Source organism: Phaethon lepturus, unplaced genomic scaffold (assembly GCF_000687285.1).
Source record: "Phaethon lepturus isolate BGI_N335 unplaced genomic scaffold, ASM68728v1 scaffold21524, whole genome shotgun sequence".
Classification (NCBI taxonomy): domain Eukaryota; kingdom Metazoa; phylum Chordata; class Aves; order Phaethontiformes; family Phaethontidae; genus Phaethon; species Phaethon lepturus.
This window is the reverse complement of record NW_010534329.1, coordinates 54,832-77,494: the sequence shown is the minus strand read 5'-3', so window position 1 is coordinate 77,494 and position 22,663 is coordinate 54,832. Positions and strand designations below refer to the sequence as shown.

The 22,663-nt window shown below is 46.1% G+C and overlaps 1 protein-coding gene across 1 annotated transcript in view; it reads right to left on the bottom strand.

Moving 5' to 3' along the window:
- Positions 1 to 15,816: 15,816 nt before the first annotated feature.
- Positions 15,817 to 22,663, bottom strand: part of ZAP70 (zeta-chain (TCR) associated protein kinase 70kDa) — a gene marked incomplete at its 3' end in the record, with an annotated part of 10,729 nt that continues 3,882 nt past the window's right edge. Inside the window, exons 4-12 of the mRNA XM_010285499.1 lie at positions 22,024 to 22,102; positions 21,244 to 21,284; positions 20,050 to 20,098; positions 19,323 to 19,503; positions 18,413 to 18,619; positions 17,959 to 18,151; positions 17,182 to 17,322; positions 16,536 to 16,648; positions 15,817 to 15,981 (exon numbers count right to left, since the gene is read on the bottom strand). Of these exons, the coding sequence (XP_010283801.1) occupies positions 15,817 to 15,981; positions 16,536 to 16,648; positions 17,182 to 17,322; positions 17,959 to 18,151; positions 18,413 to 18,619; positions 19,323 to 19,503; positions 20,050 to 20,098; positions 21,244 to 21,284; positions 22,024 to 22,102 (1,169 nt within the window). The remainder of the gene's footprint in view (positions 15,982 to 16,535; positions 16,649 to 17,181; positions 17,323 to 17,958; positions 18,152 to 18,412; positions 18,620 to 19,322; positions 19,504 to 20,049; positions 20,099 to 21,243; positions 21,285 to 22,023; positions 22,103 to 22,663) is intronic.

Genomic DNA, 22,663 nt, shown 5'->3' with positions numbered 1-22,663 from the left:
TGCAAAAGTGTTGAAGGAACCAAGGAACGTAGCTCCTAGTCTTCTAGGTAACATATTTTTAAGTCTCTCTAGATGTGTAGCTTTATTTTATTTTTAAACTGACTTTCCTTTAGCCTTCAGAGGTAAAATTGTAGCCTGAGGGACACAGGAGCTTGTATATCTGAAGTGGCCATTAAAGGCCTGTCTCTATGTTAGGCTTAAATTTATTTTTTTTTTTTTTCCCTTTCCTTTTTTTTGTCCCCTTCTGGTTCTGACAGGATTAGTGTGAGCAAGGGAGAGGGAGAATCCTTCCTCCCAGGACAGCAGGCCTAGGAAGGGGCTGAGCTGTAGAGGTCACTCTTCTCCCTCATTGCTCCCAAAAGGGAGAATCCGGATACTATGGATCTCATTTAGCTTTAGATATCTGCAAAACCAGCGTTTCTACATACAGACCTATCCTCTAAGACTCCTGCTATAGTGAATGGAGAGAAACAGACTTTTTTAGGGTGTGAGTGATCTGATCTATTTTAGATTATTATCTTGAGAAGAACAAAAAATCTTAGCACCTTTCTCTGCATTGGGCCTAAAGGCAGTGTAAGGCGAGTAGTCTGCATGAGAGCTCCTGTGCTACCAGATCCATCTGTGTTACTGCTGTAAGACTGGAGCTAGGAATGCCAGTCAGAAACAGCATAATCACTTTTGTGAGCAGGCTGTTGTGGGTGCGAAACTCCTCAGATTGCCCCTAAATAGGAAAATAAATGCAGGACTCTCAGCATTTGCGAGGAAGTAATTTGTAGAGTCTGAAGATGTAGACTGTTTCCATTGCTATTCTGTTACCATGCAGAAAACTTTTTTGCCCTGCCCCTCTAAATCGTGATCAACCTTCACAGATTTTTTTTTTTTTTTTCAACACCAACATAGCATGCTTCAAGGTCAGGTTGAATGGGGCTCTGAGCACCTGGCCCAGTTGAAGATGCTCATTGCAGGGGAGTTGGATGAGATGACCTTAAAGGTCCCTTCCGACCCAAAGATTCCATGATTCTGTGATTCAGGAGCATGTATTCATGTGCGAAAACCATTAATCTGATCACAGAAGATCAGTGATCATGTCCAGTTAATTTTTTTTCACTTGCAACAGCACACCAACATTGCCTCAGATCATTGGCAGTACGTATCAGCTGCACGCACTTCAACCCAAGCATGAACCAGTGTAGGTGCTGAACACTCCCTCATGCACTGCTGGATATGTAACATATATGATGCCACTTCTTTTGAACATAACTGTTGGAGATGAATTTTACTGTGCAGTTCCCAAGGGAACATCCCATTCACAAGCGGGTTTTCCTGAAATAGCCTGTCATGGGAATCTGGTGCCCTCACGTCCCTGTTCTGCTCTGTGGGCTGGGTTCCCCAGCAGGCTTCATTCTTCATTGTGCAATGTGATATGGTGTGGTGGTTCAGCCAGAAAACACCACAGGGACAGGACTGCCAGCCCTCTGGGGAGCTGTGCCAAAAGGGGAACAAGGGCATGAGGCATCTGCACCAGGACTTATTAATGAGCGATGGCCACCGCATGTGGATGCAGTTCAAAGCAGAGTGGAACTGAAAATTAATACTTCAGTCAGGCTTGACAGACCAAACAATACTAATTTTCATCATGCTGAGAATAAAATATTTTGCTTAATTTTTTTCCACTGGGAAATAATGCTATGGGGTTTTTTTTGTCTGGCAAGAGAGAAGTTTTCCCTCAGAAAATGCAGATTTTTTGAGAACTGTTTTTTATCTGTGAAGAAATGAGAGCAATTACCTGAAAGGGGGTTGTGGTGAGGTGGGTGTTGGTCTCTTCTCCCAAGTAACTAGCGATAGAACAAGAGGAAATGGCCTCAAGTTGTGCCAGGGCAGGTTTAGACTGGATATGAGGAAAAATTTCTTTCCTGAGAGAGTGGTCAAACATTGGAACAGGCTGCCCAGGGAGGTGGTGGAGTCACCATCACTGAGGGTGTTCAAAAAACATGTAGATGTGGCACTTGGGGACATGGTATAGTGGGTGTGGGGGTGTTGGGTTGATGGTTGGGCTTGATGATCTAAAAGGTCTTTTCCAACCTTAATGATTCTGTGATTCTGACATAAAGATCCTTACTGTTCTAGAAGTTAGAGTCAAAATGCTGCATGTTTAAAGCGGATTGTTAGTTATGAAAAGAGAGAGGTATTAAAAGCATTTTTAAGGATATGCATAGTGAAGAGGGATTAGCCCACCACATCAGGTTGTAAAAGAAGACAGTGTTTCTCTAGCTCGTTGCCTACGTTTCAGATTTTCAGAGATCAGGTAATTTCATCCCATGGCTCCCCTGTCACAGTCTGTTGTGCACTGTGCGCATGAAAGGAGCTGTGTGAAATGTTTTGTTCAAACTAGGTTTTCCACAGAAATGTGTTTTCATCAAGTAGAAGTTTTCCACAGCAAATATCAATTTTCAATTAAAATTGAATTTTCATAATAGAAGTTTGGAAACCTCTCTTATTTCTTCTCCCAGTGGTTTTCAGCTTGGACAATCAAAACATTGCAGCCAAAAGATCCCCAAATAGTTTTTACTTTTCAGACATGTAGTTTTAAGAATGCCTCCAAAGGTTGTGAAGAAAATCTTCTCAAAAAAGCCAAAGCCTTTTTCTGTTTTCTGTTGTCAAAATCATTGCCGGGAACAGAAAATTTATTAACAGCTCTAACTACATAGTCATGGGACTGCTAGACTTTTTGCTGCAAGGATAACATCTGCCCAGCTTCCCTGGGGGCTCTTTTGTGGCTCCCAGACATGCAGTTCCTCTATTTCTCTTCAAGGTAGAGCTGAGTGCACTTAGTGCTCTTACCAGAATAGCAGGAAACCTGCAAATGTCACATTAAGTCTCACCTTTCCTGGTGAGGTGCTGTATCTGAACCTCATCTTCAAAACCTCACCTCACCCATGTACCCACATGAGCAATCACAGGGTGTTCCTCCTTTGCGCTCAAGACCGTGGGCTTACCTCCCTTTTGGCTTCTTTGCACTCTTGCCCTTAACCCCAGCAAATAAATCGCTGCACCTTTACTCCAGCCGAGCTGAGTGGACATTTTACTGACTTCAACAGGAATTACTTGCATGCTGGCAGCAGAGAGGAAGAGGGAGTAGAAAGTGCCACAACAGCATTTTTAGGGGATAACTGCCTTTAGTGGTCATTCACCCCAGCTGCCAAGAAGAATAGACGCTGTCTACAGCTCCTCATACCACTCTGTCAATTACTGCAGAGGCTTAATAATAAGACACTACACATTTTAGCCTAAATGAAGTAAAGACTTTCATATAAGAGTAAGCTCTGGAACTTGCTGCCACATAAGGTAAGAAAACTCAGCCAGAACTGGAGAAAGATGGATGGTGATTTGGATTTGGACTGCAAAAATGATAACACTTAGCTGGGTTCTCACTACCTGGTCTTGGAGGTTTTTGGAATTGGATGCATTTTGCTTCTATCACTGTAGTCCTGCACATTTGGTCGAAGATTTTGGCAGGACTCATCCCTGGGAAGCAGTTGGCTTAAGGGTCTGGAAAGCTCCTTGGTCCCTTCTGTCATGCCTGAGCCATTGTTTAAGAGTTGGCAGCAGCTTCTGGTATTAAAACACTCTGACATCTGTAGTGTCAGCATTCTCACTCTGGGACCAGGGTGTGCCAGCATTTTACCATTTCGTTGCTAGGCTAAAGGGTGATGGTTTTCAAACAACTCAAGATGAAACGGGGGCAGCAGAAGAGGCATGTGGTTTTCTGACTGCAGCAGGCAGCTCTTGGAGCAAGGCAGGAGAGAGGGAGGATTTTTCACTGGATTATTCATACCCACAGGACACCCAAAGAGTCCCCTTTGCCATTTCCCAGCAGAGAGGATTTTGTGGACTTGGTGAGACAAGAACAAAGGTGCTGCAGAAAGCTTGCAAACTACTGGAGCTGCTTCACATGGGGACCGTGTGTCAAACCCAAGTGCAGTCAGAAAGACTGCACTCTTATTCTCTTAGGAAACTCTTCTCCCATCCTCCCTGTACCTGCCCTCACTTTCTTGGCTTTCACAGACACAGACCACACATTCTGCTCAGCAGAAATGCACTCATTAGTCTATATTCCAGTAATGACCTGAGGCTAAACTGAGAATCTACTCCTTTTGTGTACAGATTTCTACTGAGAGTCAGTCACATTCTCAAAAACTTGCTTAAGGGTAGATGTTTAAAGGAACAGTTACTTTAAGATCCTCTTGATGCAGGAGCTGAGGGCTGAAGTTTCATTTATGGTTCTGCAATTCTTCCCTTGAAGTCAAAGCATGAAATTATAGCATCCCATCTAAATAAAATAGTATTTCTGTGCTATTAACAAAGTTTGTACATGTGTAAGCTCATGCTGACATGGAGTAGGAATTTCATTGCATGCTTTATGGCCAGCAAAAATGAAAACCATCAGAACGGTTGCATGGAGAATGGCCAAAGATCCTAGGCAAGGGAGTTTGACAATAAATCCAAATATCCAAAATCAGTATTTGTGACACTTCTTACCAGGGGAAAATTAAAGCAGACACTCATTGTAGTTGCTCTATATACGTGGGATAATAGCCCTTCAAAACTGCACAAATAACACTGAACAAGAATGGGACAGGGAAAAAAACTTGGGCAGAGGAAGCAGTTATTCAAGGTCACTAAGAAAACTGTGGAGCAAACCAGTCTTTGACTTCCTTTCCTCTCTGATAGCAAAGGCTAGGTTTTCAAAGGAAGCCAACTGCCAAAATGAAATTCATAAACTTTTTGTTCATGACAAACAAAACTTCTGAGTGTGGGTGGAGAGCTGTTCTGCAAACCTTTTCCCTATGTTTGTGGCTGAGAGCATTGCTGGTCTGAAAACTGGCCCCATCTGTGTAGGAGGTAATATACAAAAAGCTGGCCCTCAGCACTTCCAATAAGACAGCTACATGGGAGAAAGGATGCTTCTGTGGTTAAGGTATAAACCTGGCATGTAGTAATTTTGATGCACTATGTGATCTAAATCAAGTTAGCTAGTCTCTGTTTGACTTGGTTCCCGTCTTACTATTTGATCTACCCGATTTCCCAGAATCTCCACCTGTTGTCTTGCGTATTTAGATTTATAAAACTGCAATAAAAATAAAAACAATAAGCTTATAGACAGTAAGTATACTTGTTTTGTTCCTTGAGAAATACAACTCCCATAGCCCTATGTTTGGGCATGTACACAATACAATACTGGAGTCTATAAAAGAAGAATCTGGGTGGATAAGAGGATTTTTTTAAGGTTACTTTGTGAGGTTTTTAAATTAAAATAGTATAAAAACTATTTCCGATCAGTGATAACTCCTGGTGGTTCAGTTAAATCTTTCCTGCACTTCTCATTCAAACAGCCTATCAAAATTCTCCATTATTTTTCTACATCGCTGAGATGTTGCTGCTACAACACAGAGGCCAAATTCTACTTCCACTTGCAAAAAAGCAAAAACGACTTAAGATGCACTCGAGATTTTGAGCTAGCTGGAAAGTGGAGACCTGAACCTGGAGTGGGTGTTGGTCAGGAGGAAGCTCTGACTGCTCTCTCAGAAAGGGCTGCATAAATAACCCTGACATATGTTCACAAGTAAGTGCCAGCATTTGTCCACTTCTGAGCTGGGAAATATGTCATTTATCACTCCTTTTAAACGCTAAGCACCTGTGTTTATCCACTTGTATATTTTACTGTTACATCATCAATAATTGTATTTGAAATATGCTGCCCCATCCTGTGCAGCATATCAATAAAATAAACAGGAAATACAGACTTTTTATTACTTGCACCAGGGCAGTTTATTAATCAGTTCATGCAGCTCGATAAAGTAAATAGGGTATTAAAAAATTAGGAGGTTGGGAAGGGGAATGGTGTGTGTGGGGAAACAAATAGGTTTTCTCATAAAAATTAAATCACAGACACCAGGGAGAGCCCAAGAGTTCACATCCTCTGTAGTTATGAGGTTGAAAGGACTAGGAGGTTTCCACTTTGGGTAGATAATAACTAGTTTATGAACAGTGCAAACAGAAATACCATCTTTGTTATTGTGTACATGAAAACACAGACCCGCACATGAGTGTCCTTGTGTTTATGTGTATATAGGCACATGCACAAACTGTTATCTACATATGCCAGGGCATAAACATGCCTGACAATTTCTGCACATGCACAAAGTGCCACAGAGATGTTATTCTGCAGTTTGAAGGGTCAAAAACAAAATGCAGAAAGGAAAAAATCAAGATTAGCTTTGTTCTGACTGTAAGTCATATTGTCCTTTGGAACCTGCTCAAAAGGAACATTTACAGCCTCCTTCCATTGACTTGGTGGGAAGAATGACCTCTACAAGTTCCCATCACTTAATTACCTCTTCATTTGAACTCTACCTATGAAATCTATTTTCCCTTACATTGGTCTTCTAGAGCCTGTCACTGTGCTAAGGCATCTTGGTCCCAATGACAGAGGGAGAACTATGGAAACTATGTCCTCCTTCTCCATCAGTGTGAGCTCCCATTTCCATCTTGTCAAGCTGGCTTTCTCCACCATCTTCTGGGGCTCTGACCCCTGCGTAGAGGAAGGGCAAAACAGGTGGGCTGTGGGAAGCAAATGGGCTCCCTTTTGGGAGCGTGGCCTTTGCGTGCTCTACTGCCAGTACACAGAGAAGCAAGGTCAAAAATCCCTAATTCATAGTGAAAAGAGCAGGAGTTCTTGATTAAGGGAAGCTACAATCAAGTGGGGTAATTGATTTAGAAAACCTAGAGGGGAGATTTTTGTTCATTTCTAAAATCACATTAATGGAGACAAAGCTGATGATTTTATATGAAATGAAGGATTAAATATGGCAAAGTGGAATTTAATATCACTTTTAAAATGTGGTTGCTATAGTTTATACTTGCCTCAGAATTTAATCTGAAATTTTCACTGTGACAATGTTTTAACTGCCCTTTGCTAAATTCCTAGCCCTCTTTGAGAGCAGATTGTTCTGACTTTTTTGTATTCTATCACAAAAAGACTTCCTTACTTTCCACTTGCTGACCTTTCTCCACCTTTTCTATATCTTTGCAGCTCCTCTTAGTATAAGTTTATTTGTGATTTTTCCAAATATACCAAAATGGCGCCGGAGGTGCTAAAACAGGCTGCCCTAAATATCAAGTCTTAGGCTTCTGTACAGTTTCTTTCTCTTTGTTGATTCTTTGCTGCTTTACATTTGGGAAAATGGATGCTGTACTAGGTGAACTACTAGCATGATTCAGTATCTGTCTTCCTGTGTCTGTTTTTTAACCTGTTTACAGTCCATAAAACACTTTTTCCATCCTTGTTTCTCTTCACATCAGTTCAAGCACAAACAGACAAAACATACCGCTTTCCCCTTTTCCACTGATTGTATGATATAGTTTATCTTTTATTAATCATTGCAATTGTTTTCCGTATCAGTACTTTTATTTTGCTTCGTTAAAGTGTTTTAATATCTACTACTTAAATGTCCTATTAAAATGGCTGAAGCAAGACAGTATATTTTGTGATTCCCTTATTAATTGACACAAGGATCTTGAGTTCTTTTTTGAAGGTATGGCTTGCATAGGTGCAAAAAAGATCACTTTATCGATTTCACCTTAGCATCTGTGTAATATAAGCACCTGCTCAGAAGTGGGACTAAAATGTCCTGGTTTATGAAGCCTTTACACAATGTAGTTGTAGTCACATTTGGAAACATGCTGGTGAAAACTGTAACATAATAAAATATTGCAAATACTACACTTAAACCTGGTGTCAGAGTTGATAAGCAACCAAGTTTGTGATCCTTGCTTTAAACCATTAGTTAAGCCAGTTTGCTTATTACAGTTCCTGTTAGAAGAGAAAGCAACAATGCTGCTTCCCAGTCTGGAAATTAGAGCCTGCCCTAGCTAGCGTTTCCCACAGAGGTACTTGCTGTGCTTCTTACTTACAAATGAAACCATTACTTTCTAAGATCTGCTACAGTAGAACATACTGTGCCAAAACTGCAAATGCGTAGGGCATTGCCATGTAACAATGAAGCAAATTCACAAAGGCTTGGGTTAACTGTATGTTTCTGGAAAGCACTGCCCTGGGGAACAAAAAAGGCAGAGAGATAACTAAGAGGCAGAGATGGATGTCCACATACATCTCCACGCCTAGACAGGATTTCCTATTCGCTTTAGGTCCAGGGCTCTTGACTGTTTGTCATGCCAGCCTGTTTCCCCAAATTCAGTGACACCTGGCCAAAATCAATTTCTGAAGTTTGTCCAGTATGACATGGTACATTGGTTCTGTAGGTCTGGGGAGGGAGCTGGTTCTCCACCGCCTGTTACACCACACCCCTATTTGCATCATGCCAAAGGATGTGGCCACTGCTACATCTCTGACATGACCGTGCTTTACACCCACATCATACTCATTTGCCCTGGGAGTAAATGACTTGAGTTGTATGGAAATTTTCCTACAGAAGAGTTTTCCATCCGAAAATGCTGATTAGACTGAATTGAAATGTTCCGTGGAAAGGTTTTGATGCCGTCAAAGCTTTCAGTGGAAACAAAGCAAGCCTTGGCCAGGCTGTCATATGGGCAGGCCTGCCTCCACTCCTGCCAGCTCACCCATCTGCCTACTTGTCCTTGGACTTTCTGGCTCTGCAGCTACAAGATTTCCTGTCTGACTGGCTCATGGAGGCCAAGACACCAGTTAGGCACCAGCTTTCGCAGCCCTCTCCGTGCATGGGGGCTGCTCTGTGACCGCACGCTCTCTGAGTCCCAGAGTCAGACATTTTATTTGTATAAACTCTTTTGATTCCTTCATCATGATTTTTCATGTCATTTCAATTGTCCGTGTTTTATTTTGCCATTCAGTTCAGAGTTGTTGTTGTTATAGTTGTCAGTAATGCATGTTTTATGCAGCAGAAGGTGGTGTCCATTGGTCTGTGTTGGTAACGCGATTTCCAGCTCTAGGCACAAGCTCTGAAAATAGAGTAGGGGGAGTTGTTTTGTTGCCCATTCTACCCTGCCTGCTCACAACTGCCACCTACAGTATGTTCCCTAATGCTTTGGTCCCTTCTGTACTTCCTGCATGACCCCACTCGGTGCTTCTGCTGTGTTGCCAGTGGAAGTTCAGACGTGCACAGGGAGGTTGATAAAGAACCAAGTTTGTGATCCTTGCTTTGTGCTTCTCATCCTCGGGGGAGAAATATTTGGACCTCACCACAATGCTGAGAAGTCTTCCCAAGAGACAGGCTAAGTTTCTGTGGATTAGTCAAATTCCAGCCCCAGAGAGAATAACAAAGAATTTGCCGTTCTGTGGCCCACATATAACCAGTGAGGAGGGCAAAGTGCAGACTCCTGACAGCTTCTAACTGTGAGTGGAGGCAGCTGCCTATACTGTGTTTGACCTGCATTCAAGCCTGATGAGACTATTGACCTGCTGCGGGCCCGGTGAGAAGGCAGCCCATAGGTCTTGGGTGCGAGAGGCACCAGCCTCGCGGAGAAGCAGCAATTGCTGGCCACCAGCAGTGGTTACTGTCACTCTGTTCACACTGGTGAGTGCCAGCCTGCCTCACTCACTCCTTGCCATGGTCCATCTGCCACCTTCTGATGCAGGTCCTGAGCAGAGCAGCAGAGAAGAGCAGCCAAACCTGGCTCAGCCTCCGGTGGGAAGGGGCAGCCAGCAGCCCCTCAGGCAAGCTCCTCTCAGCTCCCGCAGGACTCTCAGCACCAGCTTTAGCTCAGAGGTGCTTTACCGGCAGCGAGCCTGTGTGGGCCTGCGCTCCAATCTAAACTGGGAACTGCCACCGAACACTTGAGAGGTGGGTTTGAGTAACGTCACTTGCCCCTTCATCCTTCCACATGTCAGAGGGACTGCAACTGGTGCAGCACGCTGGCTAGCTCGTTCCTGACTGAAATGAGCCCTGCATCCAATTTTAGGGTTTCAACAGTGAGAGCAAGGACCACAAGCCAAGCTCAGCCTCAGGCCAAACGTGCTGCATTGTCATAGCCTTGCCTTTCCTTCCTGCACCATGCCAAGCCCATTGCTGTTGCTGAATCTGCAAATGATATATTCCTTTTTTGATGCAAAATGCAAGTGGGCTCCCAACAGCAAAAATCCACAGCCTTCAGACAGACTGCGAGACCACCGTCTGCCTTCCCTTGAGGACAGCTGGGCTTTAAATCGCTCTGCAGACAAGCACACACATGTACAAGTTTTAGGAGGAGCACAGCCAAGCTCTCAACAACGGGAGCATTTGGGAGGACACAAAAAGCCCATATTGATTAGTTTATTGGAAGAATGCTGTGAGTAATAGCAGTAGTGCAGCTGCTGGACCCACAGCGGGTGGCTTCGTTCTGGAGGAGCAGTCACTGCACAGCCCCGCACAGGCTGAGGTCCCTTGGGGAGCGAGGTGCAGAAGGACTCTTCTGGACTGTAGGACCTTGCAGGGGATGTGCTCAGACTTTGATCTGCAAGAGGAAGCACATATAAAGAGCCCTCCAGCCCATGAAGGCCAGAACACAAGTTCCTTCAGCCACAGCACAGCTCTCTGCAGCTACGCTTTGCCAGTGGAAGGAAACTGCTCTTGTTTCTCTGCCAGCTCTGTCACCCCTTCCAGAGACTGCTGCCTTTGCTGGCCTCTGCACAGCTGGGATGTGCTGAATGTACCTACAGAGAGTATCCAGACAATTCTGTATTTTACCCTCTTTCAACATTTCTGACAATCAATTTGGCAATCTGATTTAAAAAAGGACAGAAATGGATCAAATGCCATTTTAGTTTTTAACATTTCTTTCTGGACCTGTTTTTTCTTTTGCTGCTCAGACAATGTAGCAGACAGCCTAATGCCGCAGCCAGACTACCAAAGAAGAAACGCAGTCCCTTTACAGCAACAGCAACAACAAACTGGTTGGTTACTTGATAGATTAATTTAATAGTAAAATATATTTACTGAAGCAGTTGGTTATTTAACCTTTCAACACCCAGTTACTCTGGACTGTGATTTCTTTGCTCTGTGAGAGGCTGTTTCATCACGTCCCAGAGCTATAAGTGGAAGCACAGGCTGGAGGTCACAGGCAGGGAGGGCCCATAAGTTGAGGAGATAGGGAGGATGGGATTTAAGGGAACCTCAGGTCAAGAGCCACATTGCTGCGTATCCACAAGTCCTCCAGGCTTTATGATCAAGGCCCTGAAACTGCCATCCTACCAGAGCAGAAGCCTTGAAGAGGCAGTGGCAAGGCCAGCCACTGCACCCTGATTTGCCTGTGCAATCAAACAGAGCAACATCTTTCATCGACCAAAGCTGATTGCTTAAGGCCACAAAAACCGACACAGAGAATTAGCTGCCACCTGTCACTGCTTGCACTGTTTTCTGGGAGTTAGGGACAAAAACAGCCTTTCTTTGTGACATGGCATGTGTCTGATGCCTCTCTGCACCTCCTTGCTCGCTGCAGGACCTGACCCTGTGCTGTGGCCCCGGTTGGCAGCGTCCTGATGCCAGTCCGCACACTGCAGGTACGCTCCTGTCCTCAAATGGGATCATGTGAAATCAGAAGATGTGAGCAATGCTGAATTTCCTACTGCTCCCCAACTGCTTCTTAGGCAGTACCAGCACCTCTCTTATTTTCCAAGTTTTCTGTTACTGATCAAAAAAACAAACTGTGAAGGCATGTTTACAGTTTCCTCTGCCAGTACAGATTTCTATCTGACAAGCAAAACCAAGGTAACATTAAAAAAAACGAGACAAAAGAAGAAATTACTTTTTGGCTCAATCCAAGTATCACCTGCTCTACCCAATTTCTTGGTGGCAAAACAAGTAATTTCCTCCCACTGTGAAAAGTTTCTTTTCCTCAGGATTTGGCTACTTGTTAATACCTAGCCCCATCACTTGCACTCCTCTTGTCAGTGAAGAGCATCTAATTTTGCACATAGGCTTGCATCTTCCAGTGCCTTGCATACCTTTTTTTTTTTTCATGTGCAATGGATTGATGGTAAAAGCCTCTATAATAAGACTTGGATAATTCTGGGCCACTGCTGAGGGAGTACATCGATGCATGTGATGGCACTCTGTGTGCTGGGGCATCATTTGGCTTGTTCAGCTTCTCTGAACTGTGAAGGCCTTTGAACATAAAAAGAAGACATCATCTGGAGATGAAATATGAAAACAGACAAAGGTGGATAGGAGCTCTTCTTCCAGACACCTGTGCAACCACAGACAAGTCATATCCTTCCCCTGTCTCACTTCCCTCTGCTGTAATTAAAAACAATCTGATCTCCTATCATGGAGGGAGAGAAGTGGGCAATGTAGGATCAGTGATTCACCTGACTGTTACGAAGAAATCTGTGATTTTGAGGTGTATTTTATAAGGGCAGGACCAAAGCATTCTGTGACTTCACAGTTGCCAGACATTTTGTAACGAGAAGGGTGAAGACAGTGACTAGGTCTCTGCCTTGCCCTTACAGTGTCTCCAAGTTGCCAAACAGCAGGACAGAGATCTTGAAAATGCAAACCTGCCCTTTCCCCTAACATGGAGCAGGTCTGAGTGCTGCAGTAGGTCATCCCAGCAAGGGCTGCATGGAGACAGCTGCCGTGGAGCCAGCCAGTGCTCCTCCCTCAGGCTGGTCCCCTCTCTCTGCCTAGTGCTTCTAGTTCTGCCTTCTTTGCTACACAGAAATACCTGGGGCCCAGAAAGCAACCAAAACCGACCAGCTTAACTGCTGACCAGGCTCATGGGAGAGAGGACAGCCCAGCAGCAAAGCAGGAGTCTCCCTGGCAGCATTGAGCCGTGCCCTGAGGAACCTCATGGGCAGCACTTCTTGGGGAGAGAGGGGAAAATACCCAGCGCTCGCTTTGAAAATATACTTTTGCATTGGTTCAGTAAATTACTTAGAGTTATGATACAAAGGTCAGTGAGCACAGAGCTGTGTTAGTCACGTAGTTGCTGTGCTGCTGAACAAAATGAAAGTGCCTAGATAGCTGAAAGAGATAGAAAAGTCAATATGTGCTTGTGATATTGCAGTGGAATCGATAAATAGGCATGTACTGGTGATAAGATAGGTTTATTGGTGATAAGATAGGTTGGAATGAGATAGATCTGCACTGGTGATATGATGGAGTGTTACATAGTGTTGATCGGACACGATTACCGATACTTTATCTCGTCTCATGTTATCACTGCAAGTGCTTAGTTAAAAGATGAAGTTCATCTTTTCCTTTGCAAGATGGGGAGTGCAAGAATCAGAAGAGCTCTAAAGATTCAATTAAAACAGAGGGAAATTGGGCAAGGGGAGAAAAGGAAGTAAGGAGAGGTCAGCAAGAAAAGAAAGGATTGGAGGAAGCTTATGGGAGAGCAGAAACAGACACAGAGCACTGAGCTCTGAGTCTGTGTTAACTACAGCCTATGCCTTTTTCTTATCAGTGACATAATAGTTCACTTGCTTGAACACCCAGTGCCTCTGGGATCAGTCAGCGAAAGGACTGAAAGGGCCAGCAAAGTGTTTCAATATTTGGACCTGCCAGCAGTGGGTGAGGAGAGAGGATAGAGCTGAATATATCCATGCTGTGAATAGGGAATAAGAAAGGCTGTTCTGGTTCTGCGTCTTACTGAGGGTCCTGAGCCCCTTCTGCGATTGCAAACTGGGGATGCCCTAAGGCAAAGGAGATTCCCTTGGGAGTGACTGTCAGACCTCGCACATGTCAAAAGCAAGAGTCACAAAGATGCAGGAATTACAGAGCCCTGTGACTTCAGGTCCTGGTTGTCTCACTCCCTTTTTCCCCCACAGCAACTCCTGACATTTTGCGATACCCTTGGAACAGCCAGAGCCACATCCACAGCCTAGATGGCTTTCTGGAGGACAAGCTCCTACCTCTTACTTTTGTGGCATGACCTCGAGGGATTTACATTCTGTCTTTTGGGGTGTGGGCACACACACTCGCTTGAAATTGTCTCCAACTAAACCAGGAGCTCCTCTGGGGATATGACTTCTCTGGTACTTCCCTTCCCCATTTGAAAAAATACCAGCAATCATTTAGCTGAAAATTTAATCTGAGAAATCATTTCAAACTGGAAAATGGGTTTGTTTTGAAATAAAAGTCTAAACAAAATGTTTTGGCAGTGGTTTTCAAGCAGAAAGCACATCAAACCCTCTCTTTTCTAGCAAAATATCTGCTTTCTCTGGGGGGAAAACATGTCACAGCAGATAATTTTTTTTCCTGTCTCTGCCAGTAACTCACTGAAAAACAGGAACATACCACTTTCTCCTCTGATACCTCTGTTTTCCTCTTTACTGGTAGGTGTAATATGTCCGTAGTTCTCAAGCATACAGGACAAGCTAATGGGATTGCGAAGGAAATGCTTTGGCATGTAAATAGTTGGTATCACTGAAGGCTGTAGCCTAAGCAAAGCAAGGGGAACACTCTTGTTTTTCATCAGACCATCAGAACTCAGGTTCTCTGAGTGCTTAAACAGGCTGTACAGAGAGGGTAATTTAGGCCTCAAACCTGAATGCTCCCCAGGAACCGCTGTCTTCAGATAAAATCTGCCTCCCACTAAGGTTTTAGCTAAGGGTTGTGTCTCGCCTGGGCTGTAACTGTTTATTTTACCTCCAGGACAAGGTACTCTGTGTGAGCTATTGGGTGGCTTTCGGATACCAGCAGATGGTGAGAGAGAAGCTTTTCTATTCACTGTGTCTCAGGGCTCTGATCTTCTGCTTCCCCAGCCTTCACAATCACTCTGCTCTCTGCAACAGTGCAGACCACAGTCCCCCCAACTTGGGTAATCCACTGCATCCAGGGGCAGGATGTACTTGTAGACCAGTACAAGCTTTAATAGATGGGTTTCCACAGTGGACTCAGCTGAGCATCTGTATGTGCCATTAGCTGCAAGAAAGTGGCAGCTCTGCAGTGAAGCCAGCCCAAGGGTGACGAGGTTGTGACTCTGCAGGGTTATGGAGAGCATCAAGAAGGAAAACCCTGGCCTAGTGGAGGGAAATTACAATTATTTTCTTGTCAGCGTGAAGTTGCAAACATTTATGATACTTCAATAGTCTGAGTAATAGGTATGTTAAAAAATATGGAATAGTTTATTTACAGGGTGACCAGTTTTCAGACTTGACAAGCAAGATGCTCGTTTCAGTAGCACAGAGAGGCCAGATGGGATCCAGGAGGTGAGCAGTGAGTCCTGGGAGTTTAGTTGTTTCAGGAGCCATAACCAGCTTGGAGGGCTGTGGCAGTGCAGGGGGCATGTACACTGTGCTCTGTGCTGGACAGGCACATGGCAGTGCCCTGGGGTGTAAGCGCTGTGGCTGGCAGGGGACGAGGAGGACAAAGCAGTGGCACCGTGCAGCTCTGCCCCACTGCTCCTCCCCATCTCTGCTGGGAGTGAGCAGCACACCAGCTGCTTCTTGCCATAAGCCAAGGGGAAGGGAACTAGATGGCTCCTTGTCCTGTGTCCCACCTCATGCAAACCTCATCAAAAACGTACTTGGTGGTTTACTGTGAAAAAACTTTTTTAAGGGATCTAGAAAAATCTGGGTCTGCTGGAGCCAACACAGTTCATCCTTAGTGAGCCTGGTAGGCATTAAGCTCTGAGGTCCTGGGATAGTTTTGAAAGTGGGTAAGAAGGAACTATAATACTGTCTGTACTGTCCTGTGCTGCGTCAGGCTGGAGATGTAAATCATGGCACACCTGAGTGCCCTTGTCTGCTGTGACTGCATCATCTCCAAGGTTCTTGGTTCTGGAACTACTTGAGAAACAAAACCAGCATTTGAGAGATTAAAGCAAAAATTTGCAAAGAGCCTTTCCAGGTCCCATGTAGGAAGGGTGTGTGTTGAGGAGCAGAGAGGGAAACTCAGAGAAGAGTTGCTTTTGACTTGTCCTCTGTCTCTGTCCCATTTTCTGTCTTGGTAGCAATACTGTAGTAGTAGGAGCGGATTATGTTTTCCACAGAAATAAATCCTCCATCTGCAAGGGCAGAAAGGAACAAATAGAGTCAACAGAAAGGACAAAAGTGGACTGATGCAACGAGAAGATACGAAGCACAGAAGAACCTGGGGAAAACCCTGGTACAGGTTGCCCAGAGAGGTGGTAGATGCCCCATCCCTGGAAACCTTCAAGGGCAGGGTGGACGGGGCTCTGAGCAACCTGCTCTAGTTGAAGATGTCCCTGCTCATTGCAAGGGGCTGGACTAGATGACCTTTGAAGATCCCTTCCAACCCCAATCAAGATTCTATGATTCTACGATAAGAACAGCAGCCCAATTGTACCAGACCTTATGCAGCTGGGACTTTTTTGAGATGGAGAGGGGCAAAGGCACAGAGGCTCTGGCATCTTCCAGAGTTGGTACAGGCAAATTGAGGGATATGATAATAAAAAATAGGTCCATCATTCATCATAGACTGTGGAATGAGACCACTCCACATGGAGACACCGTTTGCTTTGTGTTGCCACCATCCAGACAGTGTGCTGTTCTGATAGACCTGCTGCCCAGTAAAGAGTTAAGCTAGTGAAAGCCTTACCTGTAGGTCCAGCATTGCTGCATGAGGGTGTACATCTCTTCCGGGCAGTCTGAGGGGCAGTCCATGCGCTTCCCTTGCTCTATGAAGCTGATGACCTCTGGGCCTTTCATTTTCTAGGATGGGATCAAATGGAAAATGCTTTAATGTTTTTGGAGCTGGCAACAGGATTAGAAGGGACAGATTAGAGCTGGTCCTGGGGTAACACTTTGGACCCATGTACCACACACCCTGTACAGTCACTGTTTTCAACCTTGGCACCCAGCAGTGGTATCTCGCATTGTGTCCAGCCCAGCCTGCAGACCCCATCCCAAGCCTGAGTAGAGCAGTGGCTGAGCAGCTGATTTTTGCAGCTCTGCAAATGAGCAGAAGGATGAAAGACAAAATCTGCTTTGATTCAAACCTATATTAATTTGTTTTGTTTTCTGTTTCTTCTCCCTTAAATGAACACAAAGCTGCAGGACCCAATCAATCTAATTTGTGCCTTTCCTAAAGTGGAAGTGAGCCAGTCTCCTTTCCCCTCTGTTCAACAGTGGGAAGAGCACCCACTCAAGGAAATAGAAATTGTAGTTTCAGTGTGTGTCAGCCTGTTAGGGAGTGGGAGACTAGACTATGGCATCCACCTGTGATGGACCCAGCTCTGCCTCACCTTGTATGGTTTCTGCCCATAGCTGAAGGCTTCCCACATGGTCACGCCGTAGCTCCATACATCACTCTTGCTGGAGAACTTGTGATAAAGGATGCACTCTGGGGCATACCATTTCAAAGGCCACTTTCCTGCTGTCCTGGCCTGTAGCAAAGCAAAGAGGAACATTTCCACCCTGAGATATAGAGTGCTCTAAGCTGAACCGGAATTCTGCTTTGCTAAATGTTTGTGTCAAATGCAGTCCCACACTGCTGAAAAAATCCCCTTGCCCTGGGCTGGGAGCTCAAGCCCCAAGGCCTGAGCCCTAAGCCCTGAATCCCAAACCCTGGCCCAGGTCCTGCTCAGCCATTCCTGGGTGCAGGATGCTGTCCTGTGTTGCCACCCTCCTCCCATGGGGTGGGGACGGGCGGGCACGCCAGCCCCAGGCTCAGTGCAGTTGTGCAGTGGTGCACACTGCTGGGAAGATCAGCTCTGTCTCACTCTTCATCACCTTCTCTTCCCTGGTCTCTGCTCTGACTCTTCTCCTGTCTCCTCTCTCTCCTGTCATCCCACTGCATTGCATCCCCTGTACTGCCTCTGCATCCATCTGAATTTCCTCCTTGCCATGCAGAGTTTTGCAAAGGCCCTTTTAATGTCAGCAGTGAGACCAGCCAGAGTGTGATGTGGTCATGCAGCAGGGCTCCTGGGAAGAGTCAAGACCCACTGCCTCTGGGGGTCTTAACCCCTCAATTAGCAGGGTTCCTGCTAGCTCTCTGGATCCTGTGCTGTGCTTACACTTACCTTGTAGTAGCTGTCATCAGCACCAAGAGCCTTGGAGAGTCCAAAGTCACTGATCTTGGCATAATGCTGGTTGACCAGCAGGACATTTCTGGCTGCCAGGTCCCTGTGGACAAAGTTTTTTTCCTCCAAGTACTTCATTCCCATGGACACTTGGTGCATTAGCTCCACAATATTGCTGACTGTAATCTCATCTCTGGGGAAGATGAAAGGACAATGTAGTAATAAAGGACCTGCCATTACTCTCTACATCACCCTTTACGTTTTCTAGCTGCAAGGGAGAATAAATGTGGAAATCTCTGGTCCAGAAGCATCAGGCCCTATTACATCACATGAAAAGACATGTCTTTCTGCTGTTATCAGCTTCCCTCCACGTACAAAGCCAGGCTCCCCTGGCAGCAGAGAGTTTGATGAGAAGTGCAGAAAATCAGCCAGCCATATTTTACTCAGTACTCACTTCTTGGAAGCCAAGAATTTGTTGAGTGGCCCTCCAGAAGCCATCTCCATCACAAGCATCAGCGACTCTGCCTCGCAGACCCCAATCATGCGGACAATGTAGGGGTTGTCCAGCTGATGCATGATCTGGGCTTCCTTCATCATTTCATCCTTCACTGTTTTCTCATTGTTGCTCTTCAGCACCTTTATGGCCACATCAATCTGCTTTCTGCACAGGGCACAAGAAGAACGCACATGGGATGAATTAAACAGCAGCTGGGCTCATGTACCACAGCCAGGAATGCAAAAACCACTTCTCACAAACTAGTGTTTAATCTCTCAACAGCAATCTCAGTAGCCTGTTTTGGTGGAGCCCTGCACCATACCGGTATCCCAGGTCTGCTAAAAAGCCAAAGAGAAAAGAATCATCTCACCCTTGTAAGTGTAGGCCAGTATTTGCCATCTGTAGATCTGAAGGCACGTCACCTCACACCCTGAGATCTGCATCATCATTGCCATTTTTCAAGGGGGAAACCAAAACGCAAAATGAGTAAAGGCCTTCTTTGCGGATGCATAGACAACCAGCAATGGAGCCAAGGATCACACATCTCCTCGGTCTCACTCCTTTGCCCTGAGATGGACCAAGATAACCTCAGAAGCATGGACTTGCTCCTCTGAGCCCAGCAAATGCCTTCAGAAGTGGCAGTCTTATGCCTGGGAGTGTGCAGTGCAGATTACACTCTTGGGGCAATGAGGCTCTCACTGAAAGTCTGTGGAAAGTCACACTGACCTTCCAGAGTATCTCTTATACCTCCACCCCGTTATGACTTTAAGGTCCATCTAGCTAGAAACAGGATAGCTGGGGACACCTCTGAGCTCAGCCTGGAGCACCCTCCTCCCGCTTCCTCGGCATCCTTCAGGGTGGCACTCACTTTCTCATCCTGTAGACTCCTTTCCTGACACAGCCAAAGTTTCCTGCCCCCAGTTCCATTTCATCAATCATCAGGTGGTCCCTCTTCAGGAAAAGTTTTTTATCCTTCAGTTCTTCAGGGTCACTGTATGGGCTCTCGTAGACACTGGTGTCCATGGGTAGCAGGCGTGACTTTCCTACACCTTTCCAAGAGATAGTTTTTTTTATAGCTGTCAACAACGTATCCTTCCCTATCCCTCCCTCCCTCACCGGCTGGGATGGTTTTCTCTAGTCTCTTGGCCAATTCTCCTTCAAGCTCCAGCATTCAAGCCTCCCTCCTGGGCATCTTCCTTCCTTGGAGACCCATGGCCTCTCCTAGTCAGAGTTGCTGAAGGAGCCAGGATGGGGTCTTTGAACATTACCACTCCACACATCAGACCCTGCAGGACCTGGGCACATGCATGACTTCACCCCACTGAAATGTAACTGAATACACTGAGTATTTAGTAGGCAGGATGAAAGATGGGGAATGGGAGGGGGTTGGTGTACTGCGTACTGGGTGTGGGCAAACAGTTTTGCCCTGAAACGGGTTGGGATGCTTATGGGTGCCTTTGTAAGAAAGGGGCTTTGTAGAACAGTGCTTTGACCAGAAGGTGATACAGATGTGTCAGGTAACCCCCATGGTTCCTGTGGCATCCCCAGGTCCTCTCTCCTCCTGTTAGGAAGAGAGGGCTTTCAAAGATGCTCACCTACAGGGTCTGGCGTGTATCCATCTGCATTGAGAGGCCCAAGGTGTCTCTGGAAAAGAAATGGGGATAAAGTGGATAATACAGCCAGGGGAAAGTGCTTCAGACTGAAATGGGAGAGGAGAGGGATGGGGAGCCTCTGCAGCCCACAGAACTCCAGCTGGTGACTTCCTCTAGAAGGCCCTGAGGTGGGCACAAGAGATGGGAGTGGTATCAAGCCAACTTTTCCCTCCCAGTCCCAGCTGGCAGGTACCCGCACTGCAGCTGCACAGCAGGGATCAGACCCTGGGGGATTCACTGCCATGGAGCCTGAATGTAACATTGCCCTTCAGAAGCAGGCTGTGCGGGCTGAGGTGCTGAGGGCTCTGTGTTTACGCAAGCAGTGAGGGAAATGCACACAGGGCTGCATCTTCCTCTTTGCCCCCTCTGCTTCCCCCATCCCAAAGTGACAAGTCTTCTGCAGCTTGTTTTGAGAAGGGAGCAAAGGGAAGCCTGGAGGCAGCTCAGCTTGCAGGCAGCACACCTGCACCCGGTGCAGGACGCTGTGAACAGCCACTGTCCCAAAAGCAGACAGCAACAAAGCGGTATGGTACACATTTCTCCAGCACAGCTTTGAACAACAGTGCTGCTTGCAGCAGAGTTGCTGCAACATGAGAGCCCACCACAGATTGTGAAAGCTCTCTGAGAAGATGGGTGAATGTTCAGGCCTTTATTTAGCCTCTGCTGGGCTCTGGGATGGGCTGCTCGTATAGTCCAAACTAGCTGGTTTCAACACTGCTCGGCACTCGGAGCAGTGACTGAGTGCAGACGTACCCGGAGGCCAGGGACGAAGAGGGAGCACAAAGACCTGGCTGGTAGCCAGCGGCCAGCAGCAAGGCTGAGTGTTCCCAGAATCCGACCACGTCTTCCTTGCTCCTGCCTGGCAAGGAGGGCAGGGGAGAGGTCTCCCCAAGGACAGGCCCACATGTTGCAAGGAGCGCAGTATGAATGGAAACCGTTTTCAGCTCTAATGGTAGCTGTGCCCAACTATTCCTTGTCCCCATCCAAGCTGGAAAGGGGACAACATTGCAGCTGGGCTTAATATAGTCCATTTGAGTTATTGCTTTTTCAAGAAGAGCAGAATTTGATCAGCAAGCTTGAAATGCAGTAACATTAAACTACTGAGGTACCAATAAACAGATCCTCCCCAAAACTTACGTTTACGGAGGGGTGAGTTGGTGGAACCGGCGCTGCAGATGCTGTGAATCAGGAGAGAGAAGTTGATATTAAGAATTTGCCTATGCCCCAAGCAGGATCAGAGCATCAGTCCTTGAAGGATTGTGTGGACATGGGGGTCTGATCACCGCCCTCTCAAAGGCCAGTTTCCATAGATTTAGCCAAAAAAGGTGTGTAAACATGCCTGGATGTGGGTGTTATTCCCAGAGCAGCCCTCAGGGGAGGTGCAGGCCCACTGGACCCACTGGAGGGCCCTACAGTCTCCCTCAGTCCCAGGGAGTGGCTGAGCTGTACCCCAGAGCCCCCCACCCAGGAGAGTGAGGGTCCCACAGGCAGGCTTTGAAGTGACATTTGTGATACTTGGTCCAGGACAAAGTGACCCATGGTTTTGAGTGTTCAGCTCAAGAGACCCACCAGGAGCCAGACTTGCAGGACACATCATTTCCTGCTGCCTAAAAAGCAAATCACTTTTCAGAAACCATCTGTTAAGCACCAGAAGTCCCTAATTCATTTGGAGCACGGACTCCCCCATCTGCTCCTGTCTTTCAGCCACCCTAGGCCAGGCCTGGAGCATGGCTGCTTGCAGCAGACATGATCTAAGATTTGCCCAGTTTGCCAGAGAAGTGGAGACCTCACTGTTCCCTCAAAACCAGGGTCTGAGCAAGGTTGGACACAGTAAAGGAAATTGGGTTGGCGCTGCTCAAACTGGCCCCACTCGGTGGTAAACCGAGGCCGGGGTGGCACTGAGAGACATCAGCTCACCTGGCATGTTGGGGTTGGAGCAAGTTTCCCTCAGATAGAAAATCAGCCCGTCTGGTTTGAGTTTTAGGTACTCCACCAACTGGGAAAGGAATTGGAGGAAAAACAGATTATTGCAAGGAGAAAATAATCTCTTTTTTTTGCAGGCAACCTGTGTGGCTTATGGTAGTGATTTCTCTCAGATTTATGGCACACAGGGACTTGACTATTTCTTTCTCTTCTCTCCTCTCCTGACTTTGCAGTGCTAGTTTAATGGTTGGACTTCATGATCTTAAAGGTCTTTTCCAACCTAAATGATTCTATGATGAAATTTTGTGATCCTATTCTGTGCACTCAGGGGTCTCCTAGAACAATCACTTGCATACCTGCATATCTGCCAGGGCTGGGAAGAACTTACTTAGGAAGTTAGATAAGGACCACAGAAAGGCAAAAGGAAAATCACCAGTAGGAGAGCTGGGTACGGCATTTGCAGTGTCCCAGCCAGAAAGGTTTTTAAGTCGTGTTGTGTTTGATAAAGCCTGAGAGAAACCTTTTGCTTTCCCAGAGCAACCCCAGGGCTAGCTCTGTGGATCCTGAGCAGTTTTTCACTGCAGCAACTGCTGGTTCAAGCACAGTGGGGACTTGGCTGTGGCTGGCGACAACC